General features: G+C 29.9%; 1 protein-coding gene across 2 annotated transcripts; it reads left to right on the top strand.

Moving 5' to 3' along the window:
- The first annotated feature begins 7,345 nt into the window (after positions 1-7,345).
- On the top strand, positions 7,346-11,180 carry LOC100778075 (uncharacterized). Of its 2 annotated transcripts, XM_041010979.1 has the most exons (7): positions 7,346-7,434; positions 7,557-7,599; positions 8,066-8,307; positions 8,397-8,655; positions 9,948-10,127; positions 10,194-10,349; positions 10,781-11,180. In XM_041010979.1, exons 2-7 carry the CDS (start codon positions 7,558-7,560, stop codon positions 10,952-10,954), a joined length of 1,053 nt encoding a protein of 350 aa, XP_040866913.1. In that variant the 5' UTR covers positions 7,346-7,434; position 7,557; the 3' UTR covers positions 10,955-11,180. The 2 variants fall into 2 exon arrangements, with proteins under 2 accessions (XP_040866913.1, XP_006600991.1); XM_006600928.4 differs by lacking the exons at positions 7,346-7,434; positions 7,557-7,599 and adding an exon at positions 7,644-7,897.
- The last annotated feature ends 3,534 nt before the right edge of the window (positions 11,181-14,714 follow it).

Below are 14,714 nucleotides of genomic sequence, written 5' to 3' on the forward strand. Positions count from 1 at the left end.
AACCTCTCAAGCATCTTGGGAACCTAGCAAACTCTTCATGTGGCGACAATAATTATCATGATTCCCTTTTGTAAGGCGAGAGAATTGAAACAAGTTCAAGTCATTGCTTGTCATCTCTCACCTCACTAGTGTTCACTCTCCTCACTAAGTGCTTTTCTTATTTAAGAACCTAAGCTCTGATGCCACTTTGTTAGAAAAAGAGAAGAAGGACTAGAGAGAGTAAATAAGATTATATTTATTTGGCACACTTGGCTACATGGTTTGGTGCTCTATTTATAGTAGAGAAACCCATAGACACTACATAACTCTTCAATTAAGACAACAAATGAGCATATGTCATAACCCTTCAAATACATAGTGGTTACAAAAATAATGCCACTTAATTCTCATTAACTCACACTCTTTCATCATCTAACACTAACTCACAACCCTTCATTTTCCAATTATTATTATTACTTCTAACAACTTCATGGCTTGAGAATTGCATGGAAGTTGCATTAGAGTCATGTCCTTTGTGTGTCAGACTCATTGATGTGATTGTTGGATCAAAGCTTAAAGCCTTTAGTCTTAGTTTTGGTTTGATAATTTTACAATGCCAAACATGTTTAATAGATCTGACATTTGTATTGATTGTTTTAGACTATACATGTTGTGTGATATAGATTAAGTCTTTTTACATGCTTAGTAAGGATCAAAGATGTTAAACAAATGGATTGATCTCTAAGTTTCTTGAGAGTAATGAGTTAAACACAATGTAATTGATTATATGGTTTTGTAATCAATTACAAAGTGTTAGAACAAGCAACATATCTCTCTTCTACTTGAAATTTGGCAAGTTCTATCAAATTAATCGATTACCCGGTTTAGTAATCAATTACAGAAGCCAATTTCAGAAGAAGGAAGGCTCTGTAGCTTAAGATAATTGACTACCATTTGTTGTAATTGATTAGCTTGCGTCTAGAAACATAAGGAGCTTTATGTGTGATGAAATAACCAATTATCGTAGTTGATAATAAATTATTCCATAAAACACAAAAGCATGAAAAACTCTTTGTCTCAAACGAGATAATTGATGAACATTTCTTGTAATCGATTACCAAGTTTCTGGAAATGCAAAACAAAGAAGATTTTGACATATTAATTGATTACCATACTCTATAATTGGTTAAGTCTGTTTTACCTGCCAAATTATAAATACCCTCTTGTGTTCTTTTCATTAGGTGTTTTTGATACATTTTATCTTTGAGAAAATACTTCAAGAGAGTCATCTAAGGGAATTTCATTATATTTCTTCTTGAGATTGAAGCTAATCAAAGATCCAATCATTGTCCATCATGATCTGATCATCTTACAAGAGCTTGAAGATATTGTGATCTACACATCAAGGTGTATTTGTTTTTATTTTGAAATTCTTTCTTGTTTCTATTCTTGGTTAGGGTTACCAAGATTTTTGTGAGCTAATAGGATTTCAACTCCTGTTCTTTCTCTTGTAGGGTTCAAGGGAAGAGTAGAATCTAGGAAATTGTATGTGCATAGTATTTGTACCTAATTCTCTAATGGTGAAAGTTCTAAGGGGTCTTAGAACAACTGGATGTAGGTCTTGTATGGACCAAACCAGTATAAACTCTTGTGTGGTTTTCTTTCTCTCAAACCCTTAGTTCTTTTTTATTCAATCTTGGAAATTGAATTGATGTTAAAGGGCCATAACACTGTTTTTCGTATGATATTGTTCTCATTTTTTTCTTGATTGTGATAATCTTTTTGGAAAAACCTTTTGAGAAAATGTTGATTAATCAAAAGGGGTTGTTTTAATTGAATTAATGAATAAAGTGGTAAAGGTTTCAAAATAATCTATTCAACCATGGTGGAAATTGAACATGCTTTTTCAGTGGGATGAAATGCTTTGGCTGGAGTGTAGCTTTCAAGAATGCAAATATTGTTCCATGGGAATACAAAAATAGATGGAATTATTGTATTCACTTGTGTTCTTCCATGAACTTTTAATTTTCAAATATTTATAGAGAAGGTAATCAGTGTGCTGATAGTTCAACTAACTATGGTGTTGATCATAGGTATACATGGTGGGATTCTATCCCAACTTTCATTAGATTTTGTTTTTTCCACAACCTATGTGGATTGCCTTTGTACCGTTTTAGTTGATTTTATACTTGGGTTTCTAAGATTCTTTTCACTTATTGATTTTTTATTTATTTATCATATGATGGCTAGATTGGTTGTGATGGATTGTAGAAAAGGTGCCAACATAATTGAGATTCCATTTTCAATTATGAGGTTTTGCTAGCTACAAATGTTATTAAAAATAAAAAGAACTAGGCATTGATATGTAATAATTTCTTATTTTAATATTTACAAAAGATGAAAACTTCTTTGAAAATCTTCAAAGATTTGATAATGTTTTTAGGCTATGGTAATGTTCGATAAAACTAGCTGAAAAGTTAACTTATTAAATTAGAATTGTCCGATAAAACTAGTCGTTCAAGTAACTCAAAAGTGTAAAATGACAGAAAAATAATAAAATTATGATTTATTTAAAAAAAGGTAACAAGGAAAATGAATAAATGTATCAAGGATCAAAAGGAAAGAAAATATAAAAAGCTAGAAGCTAGATGTTAGTATCTTAAAAAATATTACTTTAAGTAGAGTTTTAAAAAACGGTAGAAACTACTAAAATTTTTTACCGAACAACTAAATGAGTTTTTTAGCTTGTAAAAAAACTAGAAGCTAACCAAAATACCGTGTCGAACATAGCCTTAGAAGATTGGGGCAAGAGTAAAGCTAACAATATATTATAATTGAAAAATGAATTTGAAAGGGGATAAGATTGTTTGATAAAAATAGCTGAAAAGTTAGTTGGTAGTTGAAAGTTGAAAAATTAGCTTATTAAATTAGAAATATTCGATAAAACTAGTTGTTGAAGTAGTTAAAAATGTAAAATGAAAGAAAAATAATAAAACCATGATTTATTTTAAAAAAAAGTAACAATGAAAATGAATAAGTATATCAAAGATAAAAGTGAAAAAAAATATAAAAAAATAAAAGATAGAATTTTAAAAAACACTACTTCAAGTAGCGTTTCAAAAAACACCAGAAGTTATTGAAAAATTACTAAAAAAAATTAAACAACTAAATGAGTTTTTTAGCCAATAAAAAAAAGATAAAAACTAATTGAAATACCTTATCAAACATAACAATGATATAAAATACTATTTTTATATAACCAGGTAAAACTATTTTGGTTAATATTTTTAAATGAAAATGATAATAATAATATTATATATATTATATATATATATATCATATAAAAAATTTGATTAAAAAATTATAATTTTTAACTAAAAAATAAAATATTATTTTACTCAATCAAATAATCAAATATTTATATGAATACAAAAAAAAATTAAAGAAGATTGTCTTTAACTTTCATCAATGATATTTAATTATAAAGTCATTTTAAAAACATATGAAAAATTTATAAATTATAATTTAAATAATTATTATAATTTACGTTTAATATAAAAAGTTATGTGCATTGTATGGGTACTTGTACACCTTATAAATTAAGTAACAATTCAAATATACAGTTTAAAAAATAAAATAAAATTAGGCAACATCTTTAATAAAGTCTAATGATATGATTATTTTATATTATTAATTAAACACTACATCACAACTAGGGGTGGGAATAGGCCAGGTCAGGCCAGACTTTAAACGACCTGAGCCTAGCCTACGATTAATTTTTGAGGTCTGAGCCTGGCCTATAGCCTATCAAAGGCTTTTATTTTGGCTCGACCTGGTCTTTTTAAAAGCCTAGCCTGGCATGGTAGCCTATTTAAAAGCCTATTTAAAAATCTTCTTCACATTAAATCTTTAATATTTCTAGTTGTTTTTACCAAAAAATAAAATAAAATAACACACCTTCTATAATAGGCTAAACAAGGCCTTAATATATAATTTGACTTAATTTTTAATCTAACGTTAATTTAGTTGGTAGTCCTAAAAATATATTAATAATATAAACAGAAATCACCAAATGATATAAAATAATCTAAAACAAAAGAAAACCTCATACTTGAAGTAGTATCATCCAAGTCTATCAAACCAACATATTAATTATTACAATAAAAAAATAAAGCCTACATCTCCATTCTATTTGAACAGAACCGGTGCATAAAATATCTATCAATAAAATTAATAGTAACGTCATTTTATCATTAGCTCCTTCATATCCACTATAAGATAGGATATGATTTTTGTATAGAAACGTAATAGCATATGATAAGATATGATTTTTGTATAGGAACGTAATAGGATATGATTTTTGTATAAGAATGTAGGATATGATAGGATATGATTTTTATTTGCTCTAGAATAAAGAAAACCTAATAGGAATAGAAAAAGGAACTGTTAACAGAAATAAGAAAACTAATAAAAATAATGAGAAATATAAAGAAACTCACACCTTGTAATTAAAATTTTACTTAATTATAGGAATGAAATCTACTAGTTTTTTTTAAAAAAATAATATTAAATTGTACCCAAAAAATAATATATATATATATATATATATATATATATATATATATATATATATATATATATATATATATATAGGCCGGCCTATCAGGCTTATAAAGCTTTTTAATAAGCCTAAGCCTGACCTATTTAATTTAATAGGCTTTTAAAAAAGCCTGAGCCTAGCCTTTTAATTAAATAGGTCAGGCCACGCCAGACTTTATGTAGGCCAGGTCGTAGGTCCCTGTAGGCTGGCCTAGCCTATTCCCACTCCTAGTCTCACAACCTATCACCGATTTTTATTTTTTTTGTTAAAACACCGATTATTGATTTACACCTCCTAAAAATATTTAGAATAAAAATTAAAAAGTTATAGTAATTGTTTAAAAACTAAAATTATCAGCTTCTGAGAGACATTCATATATGGAAACTATTTATGAAAGAAGATTCTCAAATTAATTCTTGCAAACTTTATGTTATTTGTATTTGTATGAGTTGAAAATTGATTAGATAACATTTCAATTTAATTATGGGTAATTTTTTTTACAATGGGCAAGTTTGTGTAAACTTAAAAAAAAAACAATTTTAAAATAAGTGTTTTTGAATTTTTTTTTTAATAAACAGGTAGGATTTGCTTCTTGAAATAAGTAATTTTTTTATTAAGTAAAAACACTTTAGAAACACATTAAAAAAATTACTTATTTTATTAAAATAGGCATGTTTTTTAAGCTCAAACTGCTTATTTTATATCAGTTCTATTCATCTTGTATATTTTAGGTTCTTTACGTGCGTAAGGTAATGAGTCACAAAGAAAAAGAATAAAGCAAATGGTATTTTAGTATTTGAATATAAAATAAATCGTACTGAGAGAAATATTTATGTTTATGATTTCTGACAAAAAAAATATACCGCTTGTGACAGAGATTATTCGGAATCAATACCGATAAAAAAATTAATTAAAAGGGAGACAACATACCTGATCATTGAGTTTTTTTTTTTTTAATTCGCGTTCATTGCTGCTTATTCAATAATTGGTAGAGATTTTTATTTGACATGCTAATCCTCTTCCAGGCACTGCCTCATCGCGTTGGAGTTAATTTCAGGCTCACATTTGAATTCCTCTACATGATTTATTTACATGTTGTTAATGCATTTTTTGTTTTAAAAAATATTGTTATTTCTCAATTTTTTAAAGTTAGTTATTTCAATGCGATTAAAATCAATAAACTGTTTTCCTCTTACTTTTAAATGTATAATTAGTAATTATTATTACACATTTTTAATTAAAAATTTAAGCAAGAAAACTCCATTTAGAAAATGAGTTATGTATAGCAAAAAAAATTAATTATTGCTTTTCTAGGCTCAAATGCTGACTATAGTGTTTATTCCACTTATTTACGTAGTTAGCAAATGCTCCATCTTTTTCAAATTACCTATTTTTTTTTTATGAGACTTTTCAAATTATTTTATTGAATTAACGTCATGTTTTGAAAGAGAAAATAGGATTTTACTTTATCCCTACCAATCCTTTAAAGTCGAACTGTAGACTAAGTCATTTTGAATATGACAACCTTCCAGATCTATTGACATTGGAGTTTTTGCTTTTCAGTTTTCACGAAAATAAAACATTTCTGATGATATAACACGTGTAAGAAAAGATATGGGCAAAATTAACTGGTCAGGAAACGATTTTCAATATCGCACGAAAATTAAAAGGCAATAATAGATTTTTCAGCTCTAACTTGCTAACAAATTACCACGGGATTATTATTATTATTATTTCATAATTAACTCACTTTTATTTAATCTGACACCACGAATTATTAGAACAATAAGGAAAAAGCTTAAGCATCTTTATTAGGGGTCTTCAGTTCAAAAATTCATATCCACCGGTTCTACCATTATTTTTACTTTAATGAGTTTTCCATGAACTTTAGGAAAAGAATTTTCATGAACTTTTTATTTCCCAAAAAATATTAACTTTTAATGTTTCTTTTTCTAATTAATTTTAAACGTGAAACACAAAAAGTAATCCAAAAACTTAAATTGAGATTTATTACTAAAGCAAAAAATGAACAAAGTTTTTTTTAAATTTTATGTGATATTATAGGATAAAAAAAATGATATCACAAAAGATACTATTATAAAATTTAACTAACACCTGCTATAAAACATTCACTATTCAAAACCTTAATATTTAAGGTTTTGTATGAATATGCTTATGGTAATAATTTAACTTGAAATTAATATACTTTTGCATCAATTATTCGGCATAATATCAATATTTGAATATATTGTGACCTTAAATCCTTAGACATTATTAGAATTATCTTATTTAAGTTATCATCCGTTTTAGTGTTTAATAATTCATCACAATATTATTTTGAAAAGAGTCTTTGTAATATACATGAAATCCTAATTAAATAAGTAATCTAAGTTATCCTAACACCATATTTTTAACCTCATGAGAATCTGAGGTCAATTAGTAAATTTCGATCAATTAAAAAGATATATTAAAGAAATGTATTATATAATGTTTTGTTAACGAATAATCTTGAGTCTTTTCTGAATATTGGATTGGGGGGCTTGACTTTTAGGCACTCAAGCTCAAGGGCTTATAGGTTTACTCAAGGGGAATTATTATTATAAAAAAAGAGAGTAATGAATTACTCATAATTATATTCAAAATCCAATAAAATCTAATAGATATAAGTATTAAAATTCTAAACTCATCTTTTTTTATTTTTATTTTTTATATTTGTATCCATATCCGTCTTGTCTCTTGCTGGAATGGGGAAACCCATTTCTGACCCGCCCCAAAGTCATTCCTAGTGTAAATAGCAAATATGATAGTGCTAACAGAAGCTCCCTTTCTCAATTGAGACTCTCAACACAAACAAGGTCCAATCCCTCAGCCTTTCCCTACTGTTCTGCCTCACGCACTGTTTCTTTTTCTTTGCTTCGCTATTTCAAACATTCACTCCAGTTCTCTCTCTCTCTCTTGTTTGTTTCTTCTGGAACAGAATGGCGGTGGTACTTAAAGACATGTGTTTCTTCAACAACAAGGTGCTACTGTGTGGTCCTCACTTCTAATAATAAAACCACTTGTCCTTTCTGCTGTGAGCAACATAGTGCTTCTTTTTTTTGCTACCCTCCCAAGTTACCATCATTCCTCTTTCTTGTTTTTGTTTTCGTTTTTTAACCAAAAAGTTTCAAACACACTGCAAGTGGGTCTTCCCTCTTTTTTTTTTTTTTTTCTTCACACTTATTTTTGAAACTCATTGCTTCCAAACCAGAGAAGAAAAAAAAAATGAATACTTTGAGCTCCCTCTACATGTTTCGATCCAACCCATTATTCATAAATGTAACTTTTTCTTTTGCAGCTTGTGTAGCTAGAACAAGTGCTTCTAAAGTTTCTGTCTTTCATCCTTTGCAGCACCAAATTTGATGATACCCCAATTTGCTTTTTTTTTTAAAAAGATTTTGTTGGCTTTGACATGTTTGTGATGTTTTTCTCTCACTTGGGTTGCAGGACATTCTGGTTATAAAGCCTCAGAAGAAATCACCACTGTTGTTAAGGATGTCGGTGTTGATCTTCTCAATGGTGTGTGGTGTTTTCATTTGTTCCGTGTGTCTAAAGCAGATAAGCACTCATGCAAGGACTATGCTTATGGAGTTGCAAATTGAGAAGCCTTCTCGGAGTAGTAGTAGTAGATTGAACCTAAAAAATGATGTTCCTTTGTTACATTACCCCAAGCCTGTGTCTTTCAACAGGTAATAATGTGAAGTTTCCATGTATTATGGTTATTTTGATTTTTGGCTTTGGTTAGGGTATTGTTAATTGACTTTTTTGGCTTTGGTAGGAGTGAGTGTGCTGGTAACCCTGTGCGGTTCTTTGCCATTTTGTCGAATCAGAGATCTGGCAGTGGGTGGTTTGAGACCCTTTTGAATAGCCATATTAATGTGAGCTCCAATGGGGAGATTTTTTCAGTTAGAGAAAGAAGAGTAAATGTTTCTACCATTGTACAGACTTTGGACAAAGTTTACAACCTGGACTGGCTCAGCAGTGCTTCCAAGAATGAATGCTCAGCTGCAATTGGATTTAAGTGGATGCTTAATCAGGTAAAAATGCTCTCTGTTGAGTCTCTGTTTAAAATTTAGTGAACTGATTTATGTTTGTCAGATACCTACTTTAAAGTCTTAAACTTTGTGTTTTAAGAAAGAAAAAAATGCTATTTGTTTTGTAGGCATAAATGCCTTTGTATTAATGGCTTAGGTTGCAATGTAATTTGATACCTCCTACGGCTTCCTTAATGTTTTTGATGTGAAGGTTATCTTAAGTGAAATTTGACCCATGTGCTTGACTTTGAAAACAAGTACTTTCTCTGAGACTCTGGAGTCTGGAACATTGTTATCAATTTCTGTATACCAGTTATGATCATTGACTAGAGTAGGGCTTCCTTGTTGCATATTAATATAATTTGATATGGGCAAATTACGCTTGTACCCCCTGATGTTTATCTATATTATACCTGATGCCCTTGTCATTTTTGAACCTATGTAATAATAATAATAACAACATTAGACTGTGTACCCTTCTGTTTGATACAGATCACCTGTGATTTCTTATGATTTATATGAATTGAGGGAAGTCGGTACAATGTCCAAAAAAGAAGGGGTGCTGAGTGTAATATCATAAAATTTCAGGGTGTGAATGTATTTTACCAAATAATCTAATGTGTGAGATAGGAATAGTGACGATTTTTACCAGAAGGAGATGACAAGGAATAACATGAGCCTGATAGGACTTTGGAGGCTAAATTGCATTGATTTGGAAACTACTGAAATAGCATTAATAGCTAGTAAGACTGGTAGAGCCAAAAGCTAAATTCAATAAAAGAAGGGATATTGAGTGTAATATCAATAAATCTTGGGTATGAATGTATTTTGCAATATAATCTAATATGTGAAATTTATAGAGTAAACATTTTTTTTTTGTCTGATAGCAGTAGTGACAACTTTAACTAGAAGGAGATGAAATGAAATAACAAGAAGCTGATTGCAAGCTAAATTAATTTGGAGACTACTGGATTAACATTGTAGCAGGTAAAACTGGTAGAAACAAATTCTAACTTTTGTGACACTATGGAACCAAAAAGTATAGTTAAGCTTATTTCATCAACATAGGTAATTTGTCATCCATCTGTCCATGAGAGAGCAAATTGGCAATTGTCTTGGGATTCAGTATTTGGTGATGCATTCATGTCACATAGGAAGGCAGATGATAAATACAGATTTGCTTTGTTTGCGATTATTTTGCTGTTGGTTTTGCCCTTGTGGCTCAGGCTTTGAAGTTTGTTTTATTGATTAGTATTTAGTAATAGAAGAATATAAAGACATCTGATTTCATGCAGGGGCTAATGGAGCACCCTAAGGAAATAGCAGATTACTTCAACAGTAGAAGTGTTTCTGTCATATTTCTTTTCCGAAGAAACTTATTACGGAGAATGGTATCAATGCTTGCCAACTCTTATGATCGTTATGCTAAGCTATTGAGTGGAACTCATAAGTCTCATGTTCATTCTACAGAAGAGGTCTCTCTCTCTTGCTTTCCCTTAATTTCTTTTAACATAAAATGAAACTCATTTGGCTTTTTTTAGGCTGATACTCTTTCAAAGTACAAGCCTACCATTAATTCTACATCATTGCTGGCTGATTTGAAGGATATAGAAATGAGAACTGCAAAGGTGTTGGAATACTTCAACACCACTCGGCATATGATCCTGTACTATGAGGATCTTATGCGAAATTGTACTGTAAGGGCTTCACCATAAACTCCTTCATTTTGTACTAAAGCTGCAAGAATTACCTTTCTCTATGCATATTACAAGCACCATTTACGAGTATTAACTTCAATACGAGTCACTGTCAGTGATTTTGGGTTTAGCTGCATAGTTGTCCCAAAGTACTATAATCTAGGAAGAAATTTCAATTTTATCATGCAAATTATACCACAGTTCTTTCCCTCTCCTCCTAGTCTCTTTCAATGAAAAGCTGTTTTGCGTGAAGCACTGCCATATTCAACAAAGTATATGTGAAATAATGAAGCTGTGAGTGGGTGAATTAGCACATACTTTCTTGAAAATGAATTCAATTAAAACTTACTGATTTTTTTTCCCTTTTTGGTTGAATGGGAAGGGTGCACTTCTGGTTAACTTTAGATCTTTGTATTTCTTTCATGTTTCAGAAGCTAAAAGATGTGCAAGAGTTTTTAGGATTGCCACAGATGGAATTAACAAGCCGTCAGGTTAAGATACACAGAGGACCATTGTCAGATCACATTAAAAATTGGGATGATGTGAACAGGACACTAACAGGAACTGTTTATGAGAGTTTCCTCCACGCCGATTATTCATCTTAACCTCTAACTCCTGGAAAGGTGTAAATATCAACACTGATTTTGTCCCGGGAAATAGTTTGAAGTTTTGGTGCTGGTTGCGGTAAGAACACTGTCTCTGCATTCCGATATTTCTTTTCACTCCATTGATGAGATGTATGTTTCTTTGTAATCTTTTTATTTTTGTGCATTCTTGAATGACTTTGTATATTCCCAGCTAATTTATTAGTAAAGATGAGCATTGGTTTTATTCAAACGAGTTTTCTATGTTCTATTCTTTTTTTTTCTTTTGTTATTTTATATAATATAATTGAACTGTATAAATGATTTGGAAGTCTAAGTGAGTGTTTCTAGCAACAGAGTAGGTAGTTTCCTATCTGCTTGTTTTCACTTTGTTTTCAATAGTCTCTTTCTGTATCCCACATTATTCGTTGACAATGGAAACCTTTAAGTACCTTTTTGGTTGAAATTATTTCTGACGTTTACTTTTTAAAAGCTTTCTATAGAAGTTGGTAAAACAGGTGATTATTTCTCTAAAGTAAGCTGAATTGAGCATGCACTAACAAAGATACACATGTCAATTAGGATCTGTTCTTCACATAAGAATTGAATTACTTAATTTGTAAGTTTGTTTGGTTTTTGTTAAGTGATGTGTAATTACCATTACATATATCTTTCTCGGTCTTTTGACTAAGATAAAGTGTAATTATCATTACATATTATGTTTGTTTTAGCGTTAAAATTTCACGTATTCCCTCTATCTCTAATTATAAGGTTATTTCAATTAATTTATGTTACACAATTAATCACATTAAATATGTCAATTATTTGTATTATTATTTTAAAATTATTTTTTTATCTCTTTATCCATTTAATTATTTTTATTAATATTTGGAAAGAGACTAATTAAGTATGAGTATCTAAGAAAAAAATAATTAATGTATTTAAAAATGAAAAAAGATCTTAAAAAAATAGACAAACTAATTTTTAAAAATGACCTTATAATTAGATTCAAAGGGAAGATATGAATATTTTTGCGTCAAATTGGTTAAAATGACATTAGAAGCAACTTGGATTTGCTTCAAGTAAGGCGTGTCACATTTTGCCAAAATACACACATAAGGTCTTGTAAAGTCTAGTAGTGTAAACTAGGCCTTGAAACGAGACTTTTTGGTATTAAGAAATGGTTACTCCTTAAAATGGTTATGCTCTTCATAACAAATAAATTGAAGATTTAGAAATGAGGTTGTGGCAGGGAAACGATAAATTTCAGTTTAAGCAATATGAAACTAAATTACAATTTTGACTAATGAATGGCCCCAGCACAATACCATCAACCGAACAGCCTGTAATAATATGAGAGACATATGGTTTTGATATTCCACTGATTACCTCCATCAACGGCAGCTGCTTCCTGTTTGTTGGCACCACGTAAAAGAATAACTAGTTTATTATTTGGCTTTTCAAAAGAACATTGAAAGAAAGTAGCTATTTTTCAAAGCCAACCATTTGCTAAACATGTAAGATGTTTTTTCACTCATCATTTGCGGCTTATGATTTTAGCCCATTAGGCTGGAATATATTTTTCGTTTGTATAATTTAGTGTTTTTGTCATTTTTGTCTTTATAATTTTATTTTTTTACGTTTTAGTTCTTATAAAATGAGTTTGTTTTATTTTTTTTTAAAGTATAATTGATAGCGTTTTGAATAGTAAGAAAATGCTTTGAATAGTAAAAAAAAAAAATACTATCTAAAACATTTTAAAGAAAAAAAACAAAACAATGACATTTTGTAAGGACTAAATCAAATTTTTTTATAAGGACTAAAATGAAAAAAATTATTAAATTGTGAAATAGAAAAATGTATTTAAACCTTGATTTTATTTTGGTGACATTTGATATAGAATTTCTCTTTATTTAACATTTTCGTTACACTGCGATAAGATTGGGTTATTCTTAGTGATTTTTTGAGATTTTTCCCCCTTATTAACAAACTCAAAAAAAATAAATTAAATTGTCAGTGTGTTATATAGTACTAACTTGTGAAGGAATTTTAATATTTATGATAAAAACAATTAATTGCTTAAAATGTAAATATAATCTTTGCTACCATTTCTAGGTATAGTTAATTATGTTTGACATTTAACAATCTGAATATTTTGTTGATCGGACCGTTACCTATTTGAATAAAGCTGTAGTTATCAATCATGCAACTTATTTACTTTAATGCATCTGCTTAAGCATCACATCATTTTGATTTTGTCCACCTTTCAATGCAAAATTTGCTCAATCTCACCAGCAATGTGTCATTTGTTAATATTTTAAAACCATATTTTATGTTTTTTTTATTTGGTATCATTATAATTAACATTTTACGTTCCTCAATATATCTTAGATATTTCTATAAGTTTTAATCATTAGGATCAATTATGAGACTAATCCTTAGTCGGGACTTAATTACACTTAAAGTTTATCATCTCTCTCTAAGAGTATATTCTGCGAGTATCGAATTCAGTCTCCCAACAAATAGCCCATATAAAAGTTGTAGATTGTTCTCATTAAACAAAGAGAAAAAAGGTTTTGCATTGACAATGTAAAAGGTTTTACACAACCATCCAATTACAATTCACCATGTATTGTAAGTTTGTTGACTTTTAAAATAATTATTTTAAAGTAATTTGAATGATGATTTGTGATTGGATGACAATATAAAATCATTTTACACTATCAATGTATAGACATTAAACTCTTAAACAAATGTGAAATATCTTTTTTCATACTATGGAAACAAATAAAAAATGTAGACAAACAACTCGAGTTATAGTGGGATTTGTCAACTTAAGGTCATGACATAATATCTTTTGTTTTAGACTACCATGTAATAATATGATGTCAATGATGAAAGACATTTATATCCTACACCAAAAGACTAGGGAACAAAAATACCCTTTTAGCATACACCCCCATTCCAAAAGGACTATTTCATAATAGGATACTATTCTAAAATAATTATTTTGAAATATAATTTTTCATACTTGGAATAATTATTCTGAAGTAGGTTTCAAAGTGTTTATCCTATTTGAGAATATGAAAAATTATATTCCAAAATAATTATTTCACAAGAGTATTCTATTCCCCTAAGCTTAAGGAATTTGGGTTTTTAATTTTCATGCAGTTGTCGCAGTACATCGACGATTCCCTCACTCTTCACATCAAGCACCTCCACGATATTTTCTACAGTGCCTCACGAACGCTTCCGATAACCCAAATGTTTGAATTGTCTAATGCCATTATCAATTTCATCTAGTTTTTGTTCGGGTTTGCTGATCGCGATCGGTTCTAGGACCTACTGCTCATGATGATGCGAAAGCTGATCGAGACACTTAATTTCAGCCAGGAGACTACTGCTTAGGAGGTGTTCAAGCTTCTCATTGAGCTTGCGGGGACCGAGCTATGATTTCTATGGCGGTAGTTGGTGGATGTTATTGGAGCTATGTTGTAGATAACTAAGGCAAAGTTGCTTGAGGAAGGGACTCGACATTTGGCGATTGTGTTTGTGATTACTCTTGAGGAGACGAGGGAGCGCGAGGGAAAAACAATGTAGGACAAAGTGCGAGGGCACAAGAATTGGCAGGGAAGAGGGAGCTGCTTGGGTGGTGTAGGGATTCGCAGGGGAGAGGATGTACTAGGGCTGAGGGCATTTTTGACTATTTGAAGCTTTTTGGGAGGTGTAGAATTAAATTGGAAAGTATAGGATACAAATGTCATGGTTGAACCAGCTGTCA

This window comes from Glycine max, chromosome 17 (assembly GCF_000004515.6).
Source record: "Glycine max cultivar Williams 82 chromosome 17, Glycine_max_v4.0, whole genome shotgun sequence".
Lineage (NCBI taxonomy): Eukaryota > Viridiplantae > Streptophyta > Magnoliopsida > Fabales > Fabaceae > Glycine > Glycine max.

Excerpts from the sequence above, each read along its gene's own strand:
- LOC100778075 (XM_006600928.4), top strand. The coding sequence starts at position 7,844 with ATGAATACTTTGAGCTCCCTCTACATGTTTCGATCCAACCCATTATTC. Across the intron at positions 8,308-8,396 it reads AAGCCTGTGTCTTTCAACAG|GAGTGAGTGTGCTGGTAACC; the intron begins GTAATAATGTGA and ends TGGCTTTGGTAG. Across the intron at positions 10,350-10,780 it reads ATCTTATGCGAAATTGTACT|AAGCTAAAAGATGTGCAAGA; the intron begins GTAAGGGCTTCA and ends TTCATGTTTCAG.